We start from the raw sequence: 21,001 nt of genomic DNA on the forward strand, positions 1-21,001 counted from the left end.
AGTTACTCAAGTCTATCAGTGGTTTTTCTTCTGGAGGTCAGTACCCGGGCTCTGACACACACACACACACACACACACACACACACACACACACACACACACACACACACACACACACACACACACACACTAATTATGATGATGGTAATACTACTACTACTACTACTACTACTACTACTACTACTACCAACAACAACAACAACGATAATAATAACAACCCAGGACGGGATCCAGACCCGGGATCTGACCTGGGACACACACACACACACACACACACACACACACACACACACACACACACACACACACACACACACACTAATAATACTAATAATGATAATAATAATAATCCAGGATAGACACACTATGACAAATACAGCTGGGTCAAGTCAGCTTGAATTAAAGGCATGAATCAGTTTTTCAGCATCCGACCCAGTACCTACCCGGGTCCAACCCGGGACCGACCCGGAACTTTCCCGGATAGGTCCCGGAACTGTCCCATGAAATTTCCGTGTCGGTCCCGGGTAAGTTCCGGGACTTTGCCAGGACCAACCCGGAACTTTCCCGGGACTTACCCGGGTCCAAACCGGGACAGACACAGCGGTCCCTAACCACTGGGCCATTTGGGACTGGGCCACTCGTCTCGGTCACGTGATACGGTAGTAAAAGAGTAAGCCCACAAGCTAGCAAAAATGAGTAAAAATGTCTCTGCAGGACTCTACCTCTTTGGAGGGCTTCTTCAGAAAGGGGAAAAGGCCAAATGATGAACCAGAAGAAAAAGAGCCAATAACTTCCAAGAGAAAGAAAGCTGCATTTCAGAGACAATATCAGCAGTCCTACTTAAAATATGGGTTTATCGCTTCAGGTGATTCTCACGCACCAAGCCCGCTCTGCGTAATATGTGACGACAGGCTCGCAAATGAGGCAATGAAGCCTCATTGAAGAGAAACAAGCGCAGGGATCTACATTCAGGGTAATTGTGAGTTGTACTTATAATCATTTCTTTTTATTCGTTTCTATGCAAATTATTGCTTTACGTGAAACCGGTCCGTGGCGCAAGAAAGGTTGGGGACAGCTGCTCCACATCACAGGCTGCTGCTGTTGCACACACGCAGCCATCATCCCTGGTAACCCTGACCACATAAATCAGACTCAAGTCGCAGTGGAACATGTTCACTGGTGTGATCTTTATTCCCCTGTATCCAAACAAGCACGCTGACTCCATATCAAACATAATTAACATCACACATCCATACAACTATTTACAGAGTTAATATTTAACATGCACGACAGATGCAATGTAATTCAGATAAAAAATGTTCATCTTTGTGCTTGGAGCTTGGTTGGGCTCATATCAGTGGGTGTTGTCATGATGTCAGAGGCCTATGCTTGACCTCATTTTCCTAAATCTGCTAAATCACATGATGCCATGTCTATCTGAATGTGCATCTAACAGGACAGGGTTTGGGTCTGCTGGACTTGTCTGTCAGGGCCCAGGGGGAGGGGGTGGGTCTGCCTTAAAGCAAAATATTAGAATTTTTTCCTGAGAATTATCCAGCATGCATCTGGTGTTTAAACGCAAATGAATACAGCTTTATTCAGCCTTAAGTTTAACAGACTGTATTGGTTAGTAATAAAGTCATTATGACATTAAGGTTAGAATTCTTCATTTAAAAAACTGATTTAGTTTAGTAAAATACATAATCACATGGCCTTTTCTGTTGAAACTGAAGTGATTTCTGATATCTTGGCTTTAAATTACATTGTATTAACTGTGATCTGACGCCTAAAATTTTAGATCTGACACTATTATAATTCGTGACCACAATTTACTCTGATTCCAGGACCCAGAGTTCAGTCAGAAAAGTCTTCATGACAAATTCTAATAATATCATTTGTAGGGTGAACAACACACACCAGTCATTCAAAACAGTCACTGTAAAACGTGTAACAGACAGCGATGGTGCATGGCACCAATAATTGACTGAAAACAGTTAAAAATGTGTTCACTACTGATGAAACCAAGGTAGATAAACCACACCGTAAAAAACAAGTGTTTCCATGCAGAGAACAACGGATCCATTACTTCAATGTACTCCATCATTCCAAATATATTTATATATGTAAAAAATGCATAGCTTCACAGAATTACAACATAAAAACAACCATCTGTAAAATGAGCTAATCTTACAAATCGAACAGTAAAAGTAATACTACGACACATTTCACATTTCAATGTGACCTGCGATCATATCATGTCTGCTCCATCTCCACTTAGGGACTAGAAAGACTCTTCTTCATTGATCCAGTTACTTGTTGAATAGTACGTAAAGTGTGCTGATACAGAAATGGAACAGCAGTCTCAAATATCAACAGCAGTGTGTGTGTGTGTGTGTGTGTGTGTGTGTGTGTGTGTGTGTGTGTATTAAAAGTATGAGTGCAAAGACCTCTGAGTCCAGACACAGTAAAACCAGTCATGTTTAGTCCTTATAAACTGGTCTCAACCACTGGAGCGGCAAGGACTGATGCTGCAGCTTTCGTGGCCTCTGGCGCCACCTGCTGGTCCTGTTTGACACAGATCTCCTGCACCAAGGGTGCATTGGCCTCCTTCCATTCTCTGAACTTGTCTGAAGTAAGCTCCGGGTCCGACAGCACCTGCTCTATCGCCTGCAGGTCCGCCTCTTTTGACTGTGCCAGCAGAAAAGAGAGCAAAGAAAATGGGAAAAATTAAATAATGGCGCAAAGCTCCATCTTTTGTAATTTATGCGCTTGCTGAACTGTAATATAAATTAAAGAATGTAAAAATACACTATGAAACAGAAAGTGTACCTTTAATGTGCTGTTGAGAGTCCTGATAAGGTGCAGTCTGTCATTGACAGCCTGGTTTTTACAGCGTTTTACGAAAGAGGCCCTGAATTCCCTTTTCGTGGATGGTTTACGATCTCCTATTGGTGAGAGGCTGGCCTCTTTCAGATGAATATACAGCTTCTCCATCTCATCTGAGCTGTTCCCATGGACCTCTACAACAAGATGTTACGTGGCATCGTCACCACACACGTCACAAAGATTACATTCACTCACTGCATGATCTGTACTCCTGACAGGTGTCCAAAATGCATTTTTATCAGTAAATTTAAATGGCGCACACATCAACAATCTATCAACGCTGCTTAACATGACACAGGTATGTCGCAGGTTAAGCTAGCACATCTTCCTTTGAGCGCAAGAGTCGTGAGTTGTTATCAGCTAGCATGTCAGGTCAGTTTTTAAAGCCTAAAAGTCACAAAAATATCATCAATTAAATGAGTAAAACAAAGTTTCACCTTCTTGTTGAGCACCAGAAACGACCCTCTGTGCCTCCTCCTCTGCAGGAGGGCTTTCCTCATTGGACCCCGTCTCTGCAGAGTCCTGCTGAGACGAGCTCTCCAGAGCCTGGGCGTCATCCTCCTCCTCCGTCTCCTCTTGCGGAGGGTGGTGCGAGTGTATCTGAACTGAGCACACCACAGCCGTTTCCGCGGCGGGAGGAGACGCCTGCGAGACCAGGTCCAACCAGGACTGCCGTTGCTTGGAGAGCGAGGAGCTGGAGCCCTGTGATGTCATCGTACTGACAGGGGACGAGTGTGATCCGTTGGCTTCACTGGGAACCGCAGAGGAGTATGGGGGAGGAAGGGTACCCTGAAAGACAAATACACCACAGTCAGACGGAACAGCCCGCCGTACAGTAAACAGGGTTTCGTTCAGTTGCCAGAGACAAGACGGACCTGATGTGTGCTACCAGGCGGACCCGCCGCATCCACGGAGTCCCGCAGGGTTTGTTCAGAGTATGGTGGAGGGGGAATGTCTGTGCTTTCAGCTTCTTCATGGTCACTGGCTTCACTGTAACACTCTGCATGGGTGACACAGCATTAGAGGTCATAACATGACTCACACAAGCAGCACCCAGAGGAATTTATTTTGAGTATTTCAGCCCCGATATGACTGGAAATGATGAAGATTTTCACTGGAGAGAAGTGACAGATGAGAGAAATGAGTGCTCACCGACTGCAGGGTTTCGCTCGGTTGGCTCATACTGAATGGAGGCCAGCCCGAGCTTATTCAACCATCTGAAAAAACAATGTCACATTGAACTCAACAACATGTCACAAAACAGGACAGGGGGAAAAAAAAATGCTGTGGTTCTGCGTGACTTACAAGTTCATGTCCTCGTGGCTCTCGGCGGCAAAATAGAACATCATGACTTGTGGGTGGCAAGCTTTGAACGCACTGCACGAGGAGAGGGAAACAGAAAGCTGTGACGAGAGCAGCGACCTCGACTGGAATTCATGAAAGTTCAGCTGTGTTTATTCCACTTAATTGAGCATTTCCAGATAGTTTCAAGATAATGAGCTTCCTATAATGGACTTTCTATGTCATTCAGCTCCTGCAACAGATGAAGATGCAGTTCCTTTTTGATTCACAGCACTGGTGGTGGGTGGCTTCCAAAAGTTATCTGATGAAGCAGAAACTGAACGCAGTGCGACTGTGAGCTTACTGTTTCTTCTTGCACTCTATGGCTCTGTCGATCATGAAGTTGGTGAGGTCAATGTAGCCTTCAGCCTTCTCCGCCTGCAACGCACGAGATTGAACAAGAGCGAGCGTTAGAACAAGGTGGCGACTTCAAACCACTTCCTGACGATGACACCTGCCGTTGAATTGCAGAGGGCTACTTCTTCTATTTTCTCCTGCCGTGTGATGGCGACACGCAGACGCTGTGACTGAAGTCATCGTGCCAGTAAATCAAAGATGTTCAGTTGTGTATGTCTCATTCGGGAAACGCAGTGACACCGCTTGGCGTTCGCTGCAGTGACGGACGGGCAGGGAGACAGCGGTGGCAGAAGCATGAGTCATGTGCGCTGCATCTGTGACTCACTGAGTGTTAACAAAGATTAATACTATACTAAGATTTTTTTTTCTTTTTTCTGCTGTTGTAGCTATTACAAGAAATGCTTTTAATTTGGCCTTTTCTGTTGAATATTATCAGCATATATTCAAATGAGGTGTAATATGAATTGGTTTATTATACTTTATGGTTGCAGTTGTTCCTTTTTATTGCATGAACTGACTCTTTCGTTTCATTGCCTTATGAAGTGAACTGAAAACGACGTTTTGAACATTTTGGAGTACATTAAATGATGAAATACTTGAAAGTGACTTGGAGCCGACTACTTATTCTGTACCTGCGGCTTTTAATGGCGAAAAGCCGACACATTCCAGTCTGCAAAAAGTGGCAATATCACCCACACTGCAGTTAATATTTGGCTATTTGTATAGACTTGAACTGGTTTATCAACTGGTATGTCATTGTAAAGTGCTGCAAACAGAAGCAGAAGTAGTTATAACTAATGCAGACTGACAGTCACTGGCAGTTATGTGAAATTTAAGTTTCAAGTTTAAACATTTTGAACAGTTGAATTCAAACACTGTCATCTTAAATCATCTTTAAAATGTGTTATCTTGCACACACAGCTTAAAGGTACAGTATGTAATTTCTAATGGTCTGTTAATCAAAACAACAACAAAAGACAGTTAAGTGACGTCGTGAAGTAGCATGGGATCATGGGAGTCGTTGTCTTCGTTGTTAAACAGTCACCACTGCCGATGGAAATGTGTCTGACGTAACTTGGGCAGAAATGTTCACGGACGATCGACCTTTACTCATGTTACGTTTAATCAAATTGGCAGACTTCCTTCCTCACGCTATGACGCATCAGCCGGCTTTCCTGTGTCGTCACTGACAGACGACCAAAAGAAATGAGATGAACATGTGACATGTTCCGTCATTGCAATGAACAAGGGGCACTGTCGTTTATTTTGAGCCAATCCCACATACGTCATCCTGCAGCCATAATACTCACCAGACCACCAAAGGTCTACACATCCACTGCTGAAGACAGTCCTCTACAAATGCACTGTTCAGTCCTGTTTGAGTAATGCTTGCTAAAAACTACATAAAGTACACTTTGGTGATCAGCACATCTAAACTCGTGACTGGAGAGGATGCACAAGCGAGCGAATCAGAGAGAGAGAAAGCAGCTCAGTGTTATTTGGTATTTATCTTTAGTAATTCTGGATTTGTGGAGCCACAGTTTGAGAGTTTTCGTGTCTGCGAACAGTGACGTCAGCCTCATATGAACATGTGCGCATCATCAGCGGGTCTACGACATGATGATGATGTGTTTTACTCACCAGCTGGTTGCTGTACCAGTAGAGAGACGTCTTCTTCAGCACAAACCAGTACTTCTTCCATTTGATACCCAGGAAGCCTTTGCTCTCTTTCTTCCTGTACAGCCAGCCCTGGTGGTCTGGCTGACCCAGCTCTTTGACCGAGATCCGCCTCCTGCTCATCGTGCCATTGCCTGCGCGCAGAAGACACACTGAACGCACTGAGACCTCCTCCTCTCCGTCCACGAAGGAGCAATGCCACAAATAAGCATAGGTAAAGCAAAAGAGGAAGCAAGAAGTTGCAGAATCTAAAATCCAAACAGGCGAAACATTTCCATTCAAGTGGAAGTAGGCCACCGAGTTTGGTCAATAACCAAATGAATTCTAAAAATAGCCCAGAACAAAACCAGAACAGTCAATTCAGAAGTGCCATGCCACAGTCAGCCTACCTGTTTCAGTAATGAATCAGTCAGAAATAACAATAACAAACAAATCCTGAACTCGGGTTCGCTTCTCAGAACGCACGACGCTGACAGAGCGCGGCTAAAATAGAGCAGAACTGAAGTGAAAGTAGCCGAGCGCTGTCAGAAAACCCTCTGCACACACTAATTGCCCTGCCACTTCACACACGCCCACAGAGGGCCAAATTACAGTTGAGGGCGCACACGCGGACAAAGTGACGAGCGCTCCAGGGTGGCGACTTACCTCCTCGGGTCTTCCTCTTGGATTTGTGTCGCAGGGAGACCTTTGGGAGGAGAGCAGAGGAGCAGAGCGCTCGGGTCAGAGAGGCGGAGGCGGGAGACGAGAGGAGCACAGTAACAGTTTCAGACTTCAGAGAAGAAGAAGAAGAAGAAGAAGCCGTCTGGAACATCCTGTTTCTCGCACTGAGCGTCACATGTGTTTTTCTCTCCGCTGTTCTCTCTATCTCTACACACACACACCCTTTGCGTTCGCTTTGTCTCTTTACTTTAACTAAAAAGTCAAAGTGAAACCAGCCAGCAACAGTCTAACCGCCCGGCAGAGTATAGAAACCTGTTAGAATAAATATTTAACTTTGCCATCCTAAAATAGGAAAAGCAGAAGTAGTTCAACCATTAGGAGAGCAGGTTTTCCATTTCATTACAGCAATAAACAAAGCATCCTCTGCCTGTGTAAAGGTCATACGTAAAAAAAAAGAAGAAACACTTACAGGGTTGTAGTCATCAGCAGCCATGGAGGGGGTCACAGATATGGGGAACGCAGCCTGTTGACAGAGACCAAAAGATACACCTTATCCACAGAAGTGTAGGTTGACAATAATACTACCCACAGGTAGAGGCTGAGAATTAGTCACTCTGTTCTCCAGCGTGACGGCAGGAAGTGACGTCATGGGCAGGCAGTGCAGATACTGTTGCTCACTTTGATTTTTTTTTTTTTTCCGTTTTTCTTTTGCAGATCAGAAAACAGCAACAACAACAACAACAAAAAAGAAAAGCGAATTGAAAGTGAGTAGAAAAAGCTGAATTTCTCCTGGATGATGAGTCAGAAAAAAAGATGGAAAACTTGAAAATGTGATTTGCATGAACGGCAGTGACACACAGACGTGTCACGATGGTCAGAGTCGGCAGTTCGGCCGATGACACGCAGCTTCCTACGCAGGTGAAAAAGGCTTCTTTGTCGTGCGATAGCCTTTCAGCTGTGTCAGAAAATCCATTTTCAAATGCGTCCGCTGAGACGAACCGTGACATGAAACATGTTGAGAAATTCAAGCTGCCGCTATTGACTAACTTCCTCTGGGTGCTTAAGTTCCTTATTCGCAAAGCGAGACAGAAAGAACACGACAGACACACAAAACAGAACATCCAACAACTTGCCTCTGCTGAAAAGCCGTCCATGATACACACACAGAGAATATGTGGGTGTGATCTGACAGAAGCTCAGACGCCCTGTGCATGTGAAACATCTCCACACGAGTCTATCTATCACATAACCTCAGCATTACACCTTTTCAGACTGAGCGCTACACGAGAAAACCCGGGTGGTGTCAGGAAATGTAAGAGCACAGGTGGCTGTGTGGTCACAGGGTCGTGAGTTCTAGTCCTGCTGCAGGTGTTCTCGTTCAATCGCTCGCCACAAACTCAATCTACAACCCTCCTCAGTGTGAGAAAGAAGAGAAGAGAGGAAGACTCATACCTGGTCAGAACTGAGACTCACTCCAAACCCAAAGGCCTTCAAAGTAGTGTTCCCTGCTGCTCTGATGTCTCACACAATGACAGTGCTTATCTGAGCAAAACCTCTGTGAATCTGTGTGTGTGTGTGTGTGTGTCTTGCACAACACAAATGCATCATATCTTGTTTTCCGGGTGTTTGAGTTAACTGGCAGCCTGTGGAAGACAGATGATGATCACCACAGAAACCACAGCACGAGCCTCACTAGAAGTGTGTGTGTGTGTGTGTGTGTGTGTGTGTGTGTGTGTGTGTGTGTGTGTGTGTGTGTGTGTGTGTTTAGTAACTATGTTCCTGTGAGAGGGTTTACGAAAGGTGAACTATTTTCAGTTCAGAGCTTCATGTTGAACACATGCATCTGCAGATTTACATGTAACCTTTGACTGGAGTCAGCAGGAACAAGAGATCAGTAAAACCTAAACCTCCATGGCCTCAATCAGTTTAGCTACCTGCCAACCACACACACTATCTGCACCTATGATCAGCTTTTTGAATCTGCAGACACAATGAAAGAAGCTTGTGCGTCACATTTTGGTGGTGAATATGAATTCTGGGTCAAATGTTGAGTCACTGCGCTAAACAAAAACGCGAAACAAGTCCTGGAATTGATGATTTCTGCTCTGCGGACCAAAAAACACACTCAAAAAAATGTCACTGTACCTGCCACCAAGACCTCAACGACAGCAGTTTGGCCTGGAAGCTCTGCTCAAAGCCTGCCCAAACTTTGGCAAGCATGTCGGAAAAAGTCGCAGGAGAAGCTGTTTGGAGGCTCGGCTGGTTTCAGGTGAGTTCAGGTCCTCTTTGGGTTTTAATGTGTTCCTTCGCCGCAGAGAGGGTCACACCCAAATTCATGTGATAAAAGCCGTGACAGCACATTTTCTTTCATTTAATGCAACAGGTTTTGAGCTATCGCTGCATCGCTGCAGGCCTGCTCAGGAGGGACGCGTCCGCGCAGTTCTCGCTCTTGACCAGCAGGTGTCGCTAAGTTACCGCCGTGTAAAAGCCTCATGAGCCACCAAAACAGCCAGAGGCTCAACAGTGGAGAAGTGTGCTTGTGTTTCAGGGTGATACTGTCTGCTACAGCTAATGTCACTAAGCTTCATAAATAAAATCTAGACTGGGCTGAGCTCTACTCATTTGGGGAATTAAAACATCTGTCATCGCCTTCAAAAAGATATAATATCACCTCTGAAATGCATGAACGTGCCAATCCATAATGAGCGCTCTTACTGATTAAGTTTAATTTTACATATCACTAACCTGAAAGGAGGTCAGGACCCCGCTAGAGGAGTGCTGCAAAAACATGTTTTTCCCCTTTTCATTGTTTTTACACAAATCCACCAAATGCATTGTGGTTTCCTCCAGAGAGACGGAGAAAAATAAGTGTTTCGCGTTACAGCGTCCGCTCGTGGCTTGGCTATCAACACCCTTCGCCCTCTCGGTGGGGAGCTGCGTTTGTAGCCATAACACCAGAGCTTGAGCTGTCTCTGCGCAGAAGCTGGGATGTCCTGGCCTATGCTGGCCTGTGCTGGGATGGCGGTAAACCAGCAGACACATTCCTGGGTCTGCGTTATTATAGTCTCCATTTCATTTCTGCTTAAATAGACAGGGGCCTCTTCTCTCTTTCCACTTGCTATTGTGCTGCAGTGGAATGAAGTGACTATGAAGAGCCCCCCCTTAAATTCTCACATTGTAGCTTCCTCTTTGCCTCCCCTCCCATTTGTCCCCATCTTTCTCATCCATATCAAGTAACTTCCTTGTGTTACCCCCAAACCCCCCAAAAGCCCCGTCTTTGACATTTCAATTAAATGCATCGAATTCAAGAAAAGATCTCAACACCGCTCGCACTCCTCCCATTTATGTGACGAGGGAAAAAGCCTCAGCATGAAACTTTAGGCTGATTTTAAAGGGGCATTTCGCTGAGGCTGTGTCTGGGTGGAAGTGAGGTAATGTTGCCTGCGACTCATGTCAAAGGCCCGAAGGATTCACGGGAATGCAAATTGGTCACACCATTGTAGCACTCAATCTCCCATCACGATCCATGCTGAGAATTGTCACGGCACTTAGCTAGTGCCCCCCTTCCTCCCACCCAGAAACTGTGTGTGTGTGTGTGAGGGACAGAAATGAGAGAGGGGTGCAAACAGAGTGGCTATTATTCAGCAGGGGAATCTCACTCAGTTAAAGGGGGAAGGGTGCAGGGCTGGATTTGATATCAAATTCTAGCTTGCTCAGTTTGATGGTGCTGCATGTCCCCCCACCCCCACCCACCCGCTCCCACTTGCTGCTCGTTGTAACTGCCCAGTTGCCCTGGCTTGCTGCATGTGCTCACTGAGTTATTATTGCTCCAAATGCAGCACTGACTGACAGCTAATGAGGATTTGGTCTTCGATGCATCCGCACACATAATCCACAGGAACAAAGGCAGTAAAATACATTCATGTCTGTTCTCCCTGTTCGATTTTATATGGACGCTGACAGCAAGGTCAAGGTTTTCTTGTTTGGTGCAGCAACAAGTCGCCATTGAGCCATAAATCTGTTCAAATGTGCGTTGTACACATGCCACTTTTGACTATGAGCCAAATCCATCTGACCCCTGTGGAAGTGTATGAGTGGTATGTACCACTAAGGGATTGACAGTAACTCATGGTACTGTGGTATATAGCCTCTCTGTCTTTATGAGTGTGTGTGTGTTTGCAAAGACCGCAAAGCAACCTTCTGGTCATTTCATTTCCTCATCTGCCACAGCCAGTGGACGCTGGATCAATTTCTACTTGTAGCACATTCAGTGAGGAACACTAAGAGCGTCCAGCCATGCTAGCAGCTCTGTGAAGCAGTGCTTTGAGCTAAATGCTAATGCCAGCACGCTCACCTTTAAGCAGGTATAACCTGTACCATTTCGCCCTGTTAGTTTAGTGATTAAGCCTGCTAACATTTGCTAATTGCTATTCAATATTCAATTCAATATTCCTTTATTCGTCCCGCGAGGAGAAATTCCAACTGCCAAGCACAGCTAAGGCTGATCAGATTCGGAGGTATATAGAAGCAGAAATTCTGAGCAAACAAAAATTTTGTTTGAACATGGCGCTAGATTGGCTTCCATCACGAGATCAAACATCCGTCGTGGCAATCCATTTAAAACTTATTGAGATATTTGGCTAAAAAGGATGAGTTCTGTGGTGCAGATTGAGGCTGACAGAGGCCGAATCCTCAGGCCAGACCTTTCACATGACGTGCACGTTGCATGGCTGCGTGCTGGTCTGGTGGTTTGTGTTTGATAGAGAGGGAAAGGGTGTATGTTGTCTTATCTGTGTGTAAAGTGTAATGGGCCTGTAATTGAGGCTTTCACTTTCACCTCCTCCTGCCAAGGCTGAGGCCGGTGGCATTCCTCACTCTGCACAGCAGACTCACTCACTCGTGTATAAAAATGCAGTGGGATTGGTAACATTTAGGCCCAGCGTGATATACTTACTGCTTGGGAGAAGGACCAGGACCGTATTTGTGGTTGATTATACCTGTAAGAGACAATGAAAGTCACCACTCAATGCTATGAAACAGGCCACTGGAGGTGACGTCAAGCAGTGCTTTACAGTAAAGTCCTCTTGTACGCCGAGACGCTTCATCTAGCCGTCATACTTCAGACCCAACAAACGTGTCTCTTGAAAATTTCCAACACATACTTATTGGTTCCCAGCTCGTTCATAACCGCTCATTATCTTTATCTGTGTTCCAATCCAGCTTACTTTGATACGGCCTGAACAAAACAGATCCCACGGAGACTGCTGGCATTATGGCTGGTGTGCCACTGGTTCTGGTAATACATCTGGCAACCAGCCACAGCAGCGTGGGCAGACAACAAACTTGTTCCCGATGCTCAGAATGCTCAATTTACCTCAGCCGGGCCTCACCCTGCAATTTCACTGTAAGAAATTGTCTCCGGCTCATTTTTCCTGCCTCTGGATTGCTGACATTTTCGCTGCTCTCCTCCTCCTGTCATCCATAAATTTTCACGTCTTTGTCTCCTCTGTAAATTACCAGTTTGCTGAGGGAGATACTGATGATTTTTTTTTCCTTGCAGGTGTTGCAACTTCAAATACTTCTGCAGACACGCTCGGCTCTCCCGCCCACACAGAATCCACCGTCAATCAAACTCTGTTGCCTGCATCACTGTCAAGTTTATGAACCTCCAACGACGATGAGTCAACTGCTTATCTGCAGGATTTACTATAGCATCTCTCTATATTCTGTGAGTAATGTGTGTTGATCGAGCGTGCAACAAACCGGACACGATGCGTTTGTGTGCGGCTCTTAGAATAGAACTGCCGGGGAGGGTGGGGGTATCGTGTGGGGCGTTTAGTCATCGATCACGGTGTTAATGTGGGGAGTCACACTTCCTCAGGCCCTACATCCAAGACCACAGGAGGTACAGCAGGAGCAGCAATCCGCGGATGTCGTCATATTTCGTAGTGGGATGGGGGTTATTTATAGCAGAGGAACCAGGATTTGTCATAACAGTGACATTTCTAAAGATTCTCCAGCGTGTGAAGGTGTCTTGGGGGTGGATGGCGACGGACCGCCACGTTTGTGTGTGGGACATGTTGGAACATCTTGGATAGCGCAGGTCCTCAGAGATAACAATGTCTCGGAAAACACAAGACCGTTTAATAATGAGCTGAGAGGGAAAAGGTTTGCGCTGCTCCAACAAAATGCCCAGAAATGATCTGCAGGGCTTTGATAAGGCTCCGTACTTCAAGTCTCGCTCACAGGCCACGAAAGCAAATAACAAGAACATTTTAAGCACATTTGACTTCTGTGTACACTTGAGGGTTTTCTTCTAATTTGGTAGAGCAGTCTAACAGGGAATAATAATAATAGTTTTTCACTGTAATGCTGAAGCAGAGCAGCAGTACTCTGTGTGTAGGAGTTCTAACCATCTCGTTGCAGATCCTAATAGCCACAGGCACAAATCGATCAGGATAACTTCCTACCAAACATTACACAACTGATAAACCATCTTGGATAGTAGCTTTGTGGTTTTTAACTTACAACTGGAACCATCTGTTCGTCCTTCTCTCCGTGGCATATTTCCCCTGATTATAAAAGCAGGCCACCCACTGTTTTCACAAAGATTCCACCCACCCTCCACCCTCCGCCTCCACCTCCACCTCCACCTCCACCCTCCGCTCTGATGTTTCTCATCTGACCCGTGGACGACGTAACGCTGCGTGTACATATGTGCGTGTAGGAGAGAGAGAGAGAGAGGAACTCACCGATTGAGGAAGTCACTGCTAGAGTGCCAGTCGGGTCCCTGTGATACATAAAGATTCATGAGTTAACGCACTTTGGAGTCGACTGCTCTGATACAGGTGCTCTGAAAGCCTCAGTCCATTTGAGATACACGGACATGCCCTCAAAGCTACTGTGGGTCAGATCTCAATGTGGAATTATTTTTGTGTTTTTGCTTATAGTCTGCATCCAATATTATGTTTTATTTGTTAAATGTTAACTGTAAAACTGCAGCATCTCCTCCATTTAACAGCATGTGAATCTGGATTACAAGCATTTTTTTTCCCACTAATTCTGTGTTGTTAGCAAACTCCTCTACAGAAGAGGAACAAAAACAAGAAACAAAGAACAGAACATTCATCACATTCAAATGTGTCCATCTAATTTGTGATCAGTCGACAAATAATTATTTGCATGCATTATCTATCAATAATTCATTCCCATGTCATCATTCGTGTTGTGCAGGCGTAACATGTTAGTGGTTAGCATACTTAGCAGTGGCTTAAACAGAGTGCAGGTACTATTTAGGCTGACCACAGGTTTGCAGAAAGTGCAAATTAGTGAGAACCGCAGGCGACTCTAGCTTGGCAAGCTTGGGAAGAGCATGACACAGAGAAGAAGTGGAGGAGAGATATGAAAAGAGGCCATTCTTAATCATAAACTCATGCAGAGAGACACATGCAAAGGGGAAAGAGGTGAGAGTGGTGGGTCGGCCTTTGACGGAGCTCCAGCTCCACGATGAAAGGTGCTGATCCCTCCCAGGCAAAAACGGCTTCAAATCAATGAAAATGGCAAAAGCCGGCAGGCAAAGTAACTCTAACCTGGCTTTTAAATGTTTAAAAGGCAACATATGTGCAGGAGTAAGATCCCCTGATGGAAAACCTGCTTTGACCATATGGTCTCCCAGCTGGAATTGAAAGTTCATCAAAGAGGGACGTAGTTACGTAAGCATCACCATCTGAGACACAGAAACGGTAGCTTGACATTAGCTATCCCATTTCACCGCGTGCTTAAAAAACAGCAGCAGGCTTCACCTCAAAGGTCAAAGCAGGTGAGACAGCCCGCTGGCTCGAGAGCGGAAGTTCCTCACGACTAAAGCTGCCCTTCACTGACATTGTTGTGATAAAATGTCTTTTTCAGTCCGTAAACTGATAGCAGAACACCTTGGTTCAGCCACGTTTTCAGATCATCCCACACGCGACATTACAGTTACACATTAAGCACACCCAATGGTAAAAGAAAGACAATACAAAAGATCTCTGACATGAACTGCAATTTTTAATAAAACGCTATTCAAAACTTACAAAAGGCAGATAAAGCAACAATAGACACTTCTTCCCTGTATTTTCTTAAAAATACTGTCATTCTGTCTCGTGGTCTTTCCACAGGACGAGCTCCCAGAAGGCCGTTTGACCTGCGAGTCCTAGCTGATTGATTGAAAACACTGGCTTAGAAAGACCATTTATTACTGTCAACCAGCTGTGTGTATAGGCCCTTTAGGTGGGTAATTGCAGAGTAAACTGAAAACACAGGATATAAAAGTTTACTGAATAGAGTGCATAGCTTTAAAACCAGCACAAATATTTGCTCGTGACAAGATATAAACATCCTTTTACCAACCGATGCAGCATTGTCCGCTAAAGTGACGATAAAATCCTTTCTGAAGTCTATGCATAGCTTAAGAGGCAACCTTTGGCAGAGGGTAATGTCACTAACTGATCACGACAGTGTCATCTGGAAAAGAAAAACATGTATAGCAAAAGCACAGTTTCACTAACAAAATATTCGGTTTCACTTAGTTTTATTGTTATAACTTATCGATGCAAATAAAATCAAAATATGCAAATAGCTGAAGTGATATCAGGCAAGTTTTAAATAATGGTACCAGAGAGCATTTCAACTGAAACATGACATAACTTAGTATGTACAGAAGAGTCCAAAGTGTCCTAAACCTGAACAAACTGTGTCCTCTTGAGGCAGAGATGGGACTTGTAGTGACAGAAGACGAGGGTTGTGGGCAGTGTTAAAGGGGTGATGATATAATGTGGTGAGTACTACAAAAGCAAGTTTGGTTGAGGAGTAGTAGTTGCTAGTAGTAGTAACACCAGGGAAATATGGAGGTTGGGGAGAGAGGAGTGTGAGAAAGCCCGAAGCTGGCAAAAAACCCCCGACAACAGCTGGACGTTAAATATCAAAGGCACTGAAGAAGGACACAAGACAGGAACAGGAAGCCCCGGACAGGAAGCGCATCATCAGTGAGTCAATAGCTTAAGCCGCGTGATCCAACTGACCAGTAGTGAGCGTTCTGCTGTTGTGCGCTTGGAGACGGGGGCTACGGGGGCCTTTCTCATGTCCTCCTGGTAGGGGATGGTGGCGCTGTTGTGGAGGTCTGAGTTGGAGTAGTAGCGGCTGCCCCTGATGTGGTCCACTCGGACGAGGTGACGCTCGCCCGCGGGCCGGTAGGGTGGAGATACCGAGGGGACCTCCTCCGCGATGGTGGGGATCCGCTCATTGCTCAGGTATCTGTACAGGAGGTCTTCACCTACAACAGGGAGGCAATGACAAGTCAGCTTTGGCCAGGCCAATCATTTTTATTGTGTGGATTAGTGTTTTTTTTCCTCATTTCAAGCCCTTCAGATGAGATATGGATGTAATGGATGCATGTCATTGTCAAGGAAGTCCTGAAGACGGCTGAAAAATAAATCCACTTCAGTGTGCTCCGCTTGCAGGGCAGCTGATGGCAGTGGAGTATGCTGTGTTCTCTGTTTTCCAGCTTTGTAGATCATGAAAGTATCCTTGTCAAACCATGCAGATGTTATCCTTCAGTGAGGTTTAAACATTAAACTCAGAATTACATGAAAATGAAAGCACGCTCGTACACACCTTTCCTTCCCTGTGTCCAGGGCTTAGCATAAGGATCTACCACTCCGACACAGGTGTCCGCTGGCATGGAGAGGGGCCGGGGCTTCCCTGGAGGCAAGAGTTAAATATTTATCAAGTGTGTTATTCTAAGATCAGATTTTTTCAATATTTAATGGCGGAATTTTTATGCAAAATCCCTGAATGAGAAAATACTGACCACGTGAGGGCTTGTGCTCCCTCATTCTGGGCTGTATCACGTTAGCTTCGATGGGACAGCCGACGCTTAGCTTGTCATAGTCAGCGATGGTGCAGCGTCTTCTGCTCTCCTGGTCTAGAAAGGAGTTGGGTGACTCAGAGCCCTTTGGTCTTTTAGTAATGCTGGAGAAGGTGTCTGCTCTCTCCTCTCTGCACAGAGAAACAAATGCTCATTTATTTATGACATCATTAAAACACATGCCACTCCACAGTGTATAGCCGTACACCACAACTGGGTTGATCTTAAAGCGAGTAATGTTGTTACTGTGTTTCCAGAGAACTAAACACGACAGGGCTACAAACTAAAATTCTGGCATTTTTAGGTGAATGTGGCCACGTTCTGTCTTCTTCCTGGAGGTGGAAGATGAAATGGCTGTTGCATAAGGACTATGGTGGGACTAGTGGGAGCAGAGTGGGCTGGAGACAAGGAGAACAGGATGTGCGGTAGGATGGGAGGGAGGTAAGGCGAGCAGGGGTCCACCTGCCTCAGAGACCAGGATGAGGAAACGCTGCAACCGTTGAGTGGGGGTGACTGGAACGCTGGCTGCAGGGTGGCAGCTGGTCTTCTTGCTGGTTCTTTGAAAAAGCTAAACCTCACGAAGCACTGAGCTTGGCAGTTGAAATGCTCACCGTGGAGTGTATGGCACTGGAGGAGGAGGGGGGATGTACAAGTCCAGGATAGCCGGCTTCTCCTTTTTGGTTGATCCGTTAGCGGAGCCGCAGGGAGACTGGGCTCTGATCAAGGAGGAATTGTTCTGGAAAATACAGCACCACAATTTAGTCAATACCATTAACTTCACATACATGAATGAGTAAGTGACAGTGGGCTGTCTGTTATCTCAGTTATGCTTCTCATGCATGCGTGTATATAGTATATCAGCTAACAGTCGAAAACAAATGAAGTCATCGCTTGCTGTTTCTGCCAAATCCGAAATTAAGACTAAATATGACTTTCTGGCAACTGGGAGGAGTTTGCCACATGTGGTGAGACATATAAGTGCTTGTGTGCGTCTCCCTGAGTCTAAACCTTCTTGTTTGAGGTATGGAAAGACTGTAAGTGACGTCCAAAATAGCCTGCAGACGTGTACTTAAACTGTACTCATTTACCACAGTTATGTTTCCCAACACTCAACAACATTGTGCCCTTGACTAAATGTACCATCCTGTCCACTGCCATTCTCATCAGAACTAAATGATACGTCTGATGATACAGTGTAGTGGATGTGAGAGATTAATGACAAACTCAACATCCGATTTGGGATCTCATGAATCATTCCCCCCTTTCTGTCTCCAAATAGCTCCCATGTGTACAAATGATACAGTATCACAAAGCCAGTGTCACTCACTCTTGAATCAGGGTGTACGATTTGTCTCTGTTTTGCCTTCTGGAGCTTTATTATCGCAGATAAACTCAGATGGCTAACTCTGATACGTCTGACTACTTGTTAAAACAGGATACTGGTGGACATGTCGACATGGCCCACCTTTGTGTTGAGAGGCCCTTTGTTGTTTTGAGAAACACACTCTTATCTGATGTCGTCTCATCTTGCCTTCTCAGGCTATAAAACGGGCTCCACGTGATAAGACAATGCCAGAGCCTGAACGCGCTCATTGTCTCTGTCTATTAAAGGGGACTCAGGTGTGGAGATGTGGTTAAAAGCCAAGTTAAGTCTAATGTGTTCACATGAGGGAGAGCAGCAAATTGGATTACAAACAGATAACCTTATTAGTGCAATACGTCTCAGCTACCCCTGACCTTTCCTTGAACAATAGACATTTGGGGTGTTTTCTCTTGGAAAAAAGAAGGTGAATCCAAATAACATGAATTATCATAAATCCCAGTCTTCTTCTTAAAGGCAACATCTGGGCCCTTTGTTTCTAATAAACCAGATACTAATCTAACCAGACTCCAACACTATAGGCTGGCAGCATTATCTCCTCCTCCGTCATGGGATTTTGTTTGTTTGCCTCTGATGTTACGCCTGAAGAAAAACTCAATGTTGTGTTCAGTTCAGCTGGCAGCACTTTCAGGGCGGCTCAGTGACACTTGTCTGAACTTGCCGTTTTGGAACCAACTCCCTGAAAAGCTGATAATTGGTTGACAATGACTAGACGCACAGGCTTTTGTGGATCTTCCATAATGAAAGGAGTAAGTGTGGGAGTGTGTGTGTGTACCTGTGGTACTGGGGGCTTCCAGCGCATGTTCTTGAGTGGCGCAGGGGTAAAACCTGTTGTGCCTGTGGGCCTCTTCTTGAGGAGTAGAACCACACCTTTGGGATCTTCCCTCAGTTTGATAACCAGGTTTTTCAGTTGCCAGCCCACCTGGTTGCAGGAAACACACACTCAGTTAAGATGCCATTCATATTTATAGTCTGTATTCTAATTGGCAGTATGTATAGTCAAATATGTAGATATCTAAAGACAAAAAAAACAAAAAACAGGTTCTTACCACTGTCTGCTGGTTGACCTGGATCACCTCATCACCTGCATGGATCTTCCTTGTCAGGTCTGCAGGTGACTATTGAACAAACAAAATAAGGGTCAAACCCTGCTTAACCACTTTCACTTCCTGGCAACATGTGCCTTCCTATTCACAAAACTTTGTTGAAATTGGAGCTACTTTAGTGCCACTCCTGTCTGATTTCAACTGTGTCTGCCTTTGAAAATGTCTATTTAAAAGCAAATACATGACGAACAAACACTTAATGTTCAAATCATGAGGAAAAAAAACACCCTCTGCGTGTATGAATATCAGTTGTTTTTCATGTCACACGGATGTCAAACGGGATTAACTCGTCATTATTGGTGATGATTCAGGGCCTGATTCACAATTAAGAACCGGAGGCGTGAGGATCCGACCGTGGCAGTGATGCTGGTGAATTAGTCACTAACTGGTTGTCTCAGTGGGGGAAAGGTAGGACTTCTTTTTGTGGAGGCTGTTAGTGAGATTTACTGGTTAATGGAGTGCAGAAACAAACAATTGCCTTTGCAGATGAGCAGTTCATAACTCCTTCAGATAAGTCAGCCCTCAGCAGAGGAGGAGGAGGAGGAGGAGGAGGAGGAGGAGGAGGAGGAGGAGGAGGAGAGTGAGGGTGAGTTTTCAATGGTCATAATAATTCCAGCAGGAAAAGGGCTGGATGTGTCCATGTGGTCATCATATTGTCATACTTACATGCTCCGTGGTTCCTGTGATGACGTGTAACCCATCATAGGTAGACTTGATGTACATCCCCTAGGGTGAAAAAAAAGGGATGTGAGGGTCTTAATTTGATGTATACTGCATGCGTTCCTGGCCTGCAAATCCAGGGGGCAGACATCAGGCTGAAAAAACAACAGAGGAGGACAATCTCCCAGCATTCCTTACCAGACCCTCTCCTGGCTTGATATTGGTCAGCTGGACTTCTTCCAAGCAGGCCGACTGGCTCATCAGGGGGTCAGAGGTGGTTCTCACGGTTTGATCACAGATGCTGTTCAGAATCTTAGACTGCGGAGGGAAAGGCAAAACTTCTCACAATGGTTCTAAGTGGTGCGCTGACTTGTCTAATGGTGCATTGTGCCTTTAATAAACTGGAGAGGTATTGTGTGTTTTCAGGTTACACTTTAAGACTATCCTCCATCAACTGGTTGTCTTACCCACAGTGTGCACGCCTGTGTGTCTATGCTCACATTTACTGCAAGGCTCAAAGGACTAAAAGGGACCATTAGCGTGCATTAACTGGATGTACCAGTGCACACACAACACTGAAATCAGCCCTTTGTGCACCACCCTCCTTTCTGCTTCTCCCCTTGTTCGTTTCAGGACATAAACTGTAATTTGTCTTCATTAGAGGGGTCTTATCTGTGACATCTGTTCTCAGGCATAGGCACTTTGTTATGAACACATACTCTATGTAGAGTTGAGCTTGTGGAGAAGGCGACATAAAGTAAAACGCACAAAGAAGGTGAGAAAAAGCGGGAAACGAAAGTTGAACAAAAACAAGAGCAGGGCAATGCAAAGACTGTGTCAAGCAAAGAAACGGACAAAGAGAAGCTCAGCTCTAATGTGAACTTCACTTGGGTTGTCAGAGAGGGAGATAGAGTGTTAGAGGAAGCCTAGTATTAGCCCAAGAGGTCTGGAGAGTGTCAGCAACAGGAAGCACTGATTGATGGCTTGGGCGTATTAGCACCGCCTCCTCTGCTGGCTATCCTATAGACC

General features: G+C 45.3%; 1 protein-coding gene across 1 annotated transcript in view; it reads right to left on the reverse strand.

The window, feature by feature from the left end:
- Positions 1–1,158: 1,158 nt before the first annotated feature.
- LOC139342312 (connector enhancer of kinase suppressor of ras 3-like) overlaps positions 1,159–21,001 on the reverse strand; it is a 46,354-nt gene continuing 26,511 nt past the window's right edge. Inside the window, exons 6-25 of the mRNA XM_070979365.1 lie at positions 20,171–20,290; positions 19,979–20,038; positions 19,256–19,324; positions 18,982–19,128; positions 17,437–17,561; positions 16,769–16,956; positions 16,573–16,659; positions 15,981–16,231; positions 13,674–13,711; positions 11,876–11,918; positions 7,391–7,444; positions 6,907–6,946; positions 6,226–6,395; positions 4,532–4,605; positions 4,192–4,263; positions 4,039–4,103; positions 3,762–3,886; positions 3,324–3,675; positions 2,830–3,020; positions 1,159–2,688 (exon numbers count right to left, since the gene is read on the reverse strand). Coding sequence (XP_070835466.1) covers positions 2,488–2,688; positions 2,830–3,020; positions 3,324–3,675; positions 3,762–3,886; positions 4,039–4,103; positions 4,192–4,263; positions 4,532–4,605; positions 6,226–6,395; positions 6,907–6,946; positions 7,391–7,444; positions 11,876–11,918; positions 13,674–13,711; positions 15,981–16,231; positions 16,573–16,659; positions 16,769–16,956; positions 17,437–17,561; positions 18,982–19,128; positions 19,256–19,324; positions 19,979–20,038; positions 20,171–20,290 — 2,472 coding nt within the window. The 3' untranslated portion in view covers positions 1,159–2,487. The remainder of the gene's footprint in view (positions 2,689–2,829; positions 3,021–3,323; positions 3,676–3,761; positions 3,887–4,038; positions 4,104–4,191; positions 4,264–4,531; positions 4,606–6,225; positions 6,396–6,906; positions 6,947–7,390; positions 7,445–11,875; positions 11,919–13,673; positions 13,712–15,980; positions 16,232–16,572; positions 16,660–16,768; positions 16,957–17,436; positions 17,562–18,981; positions 19,129–19,255; positions 19,325–19,978; positions 20,039–20,170; positions 20,291–21,001) is intronic.

Source organism: Chaetodon trifascialis, chromosome 14, assembly GCF_039877785.1.
Source record: "Chaetodon trifascialis isolate fChaTrf1 chromosome 14, fChaTrf1.hap1, whole genome shotgun sequence".
NCBI lineage: Eukaryota > Metazoa > Chordata > Actinopteri > Chaetodontiformes > Chaetodontidae > Chaetodon > Chaetodon trifascialis.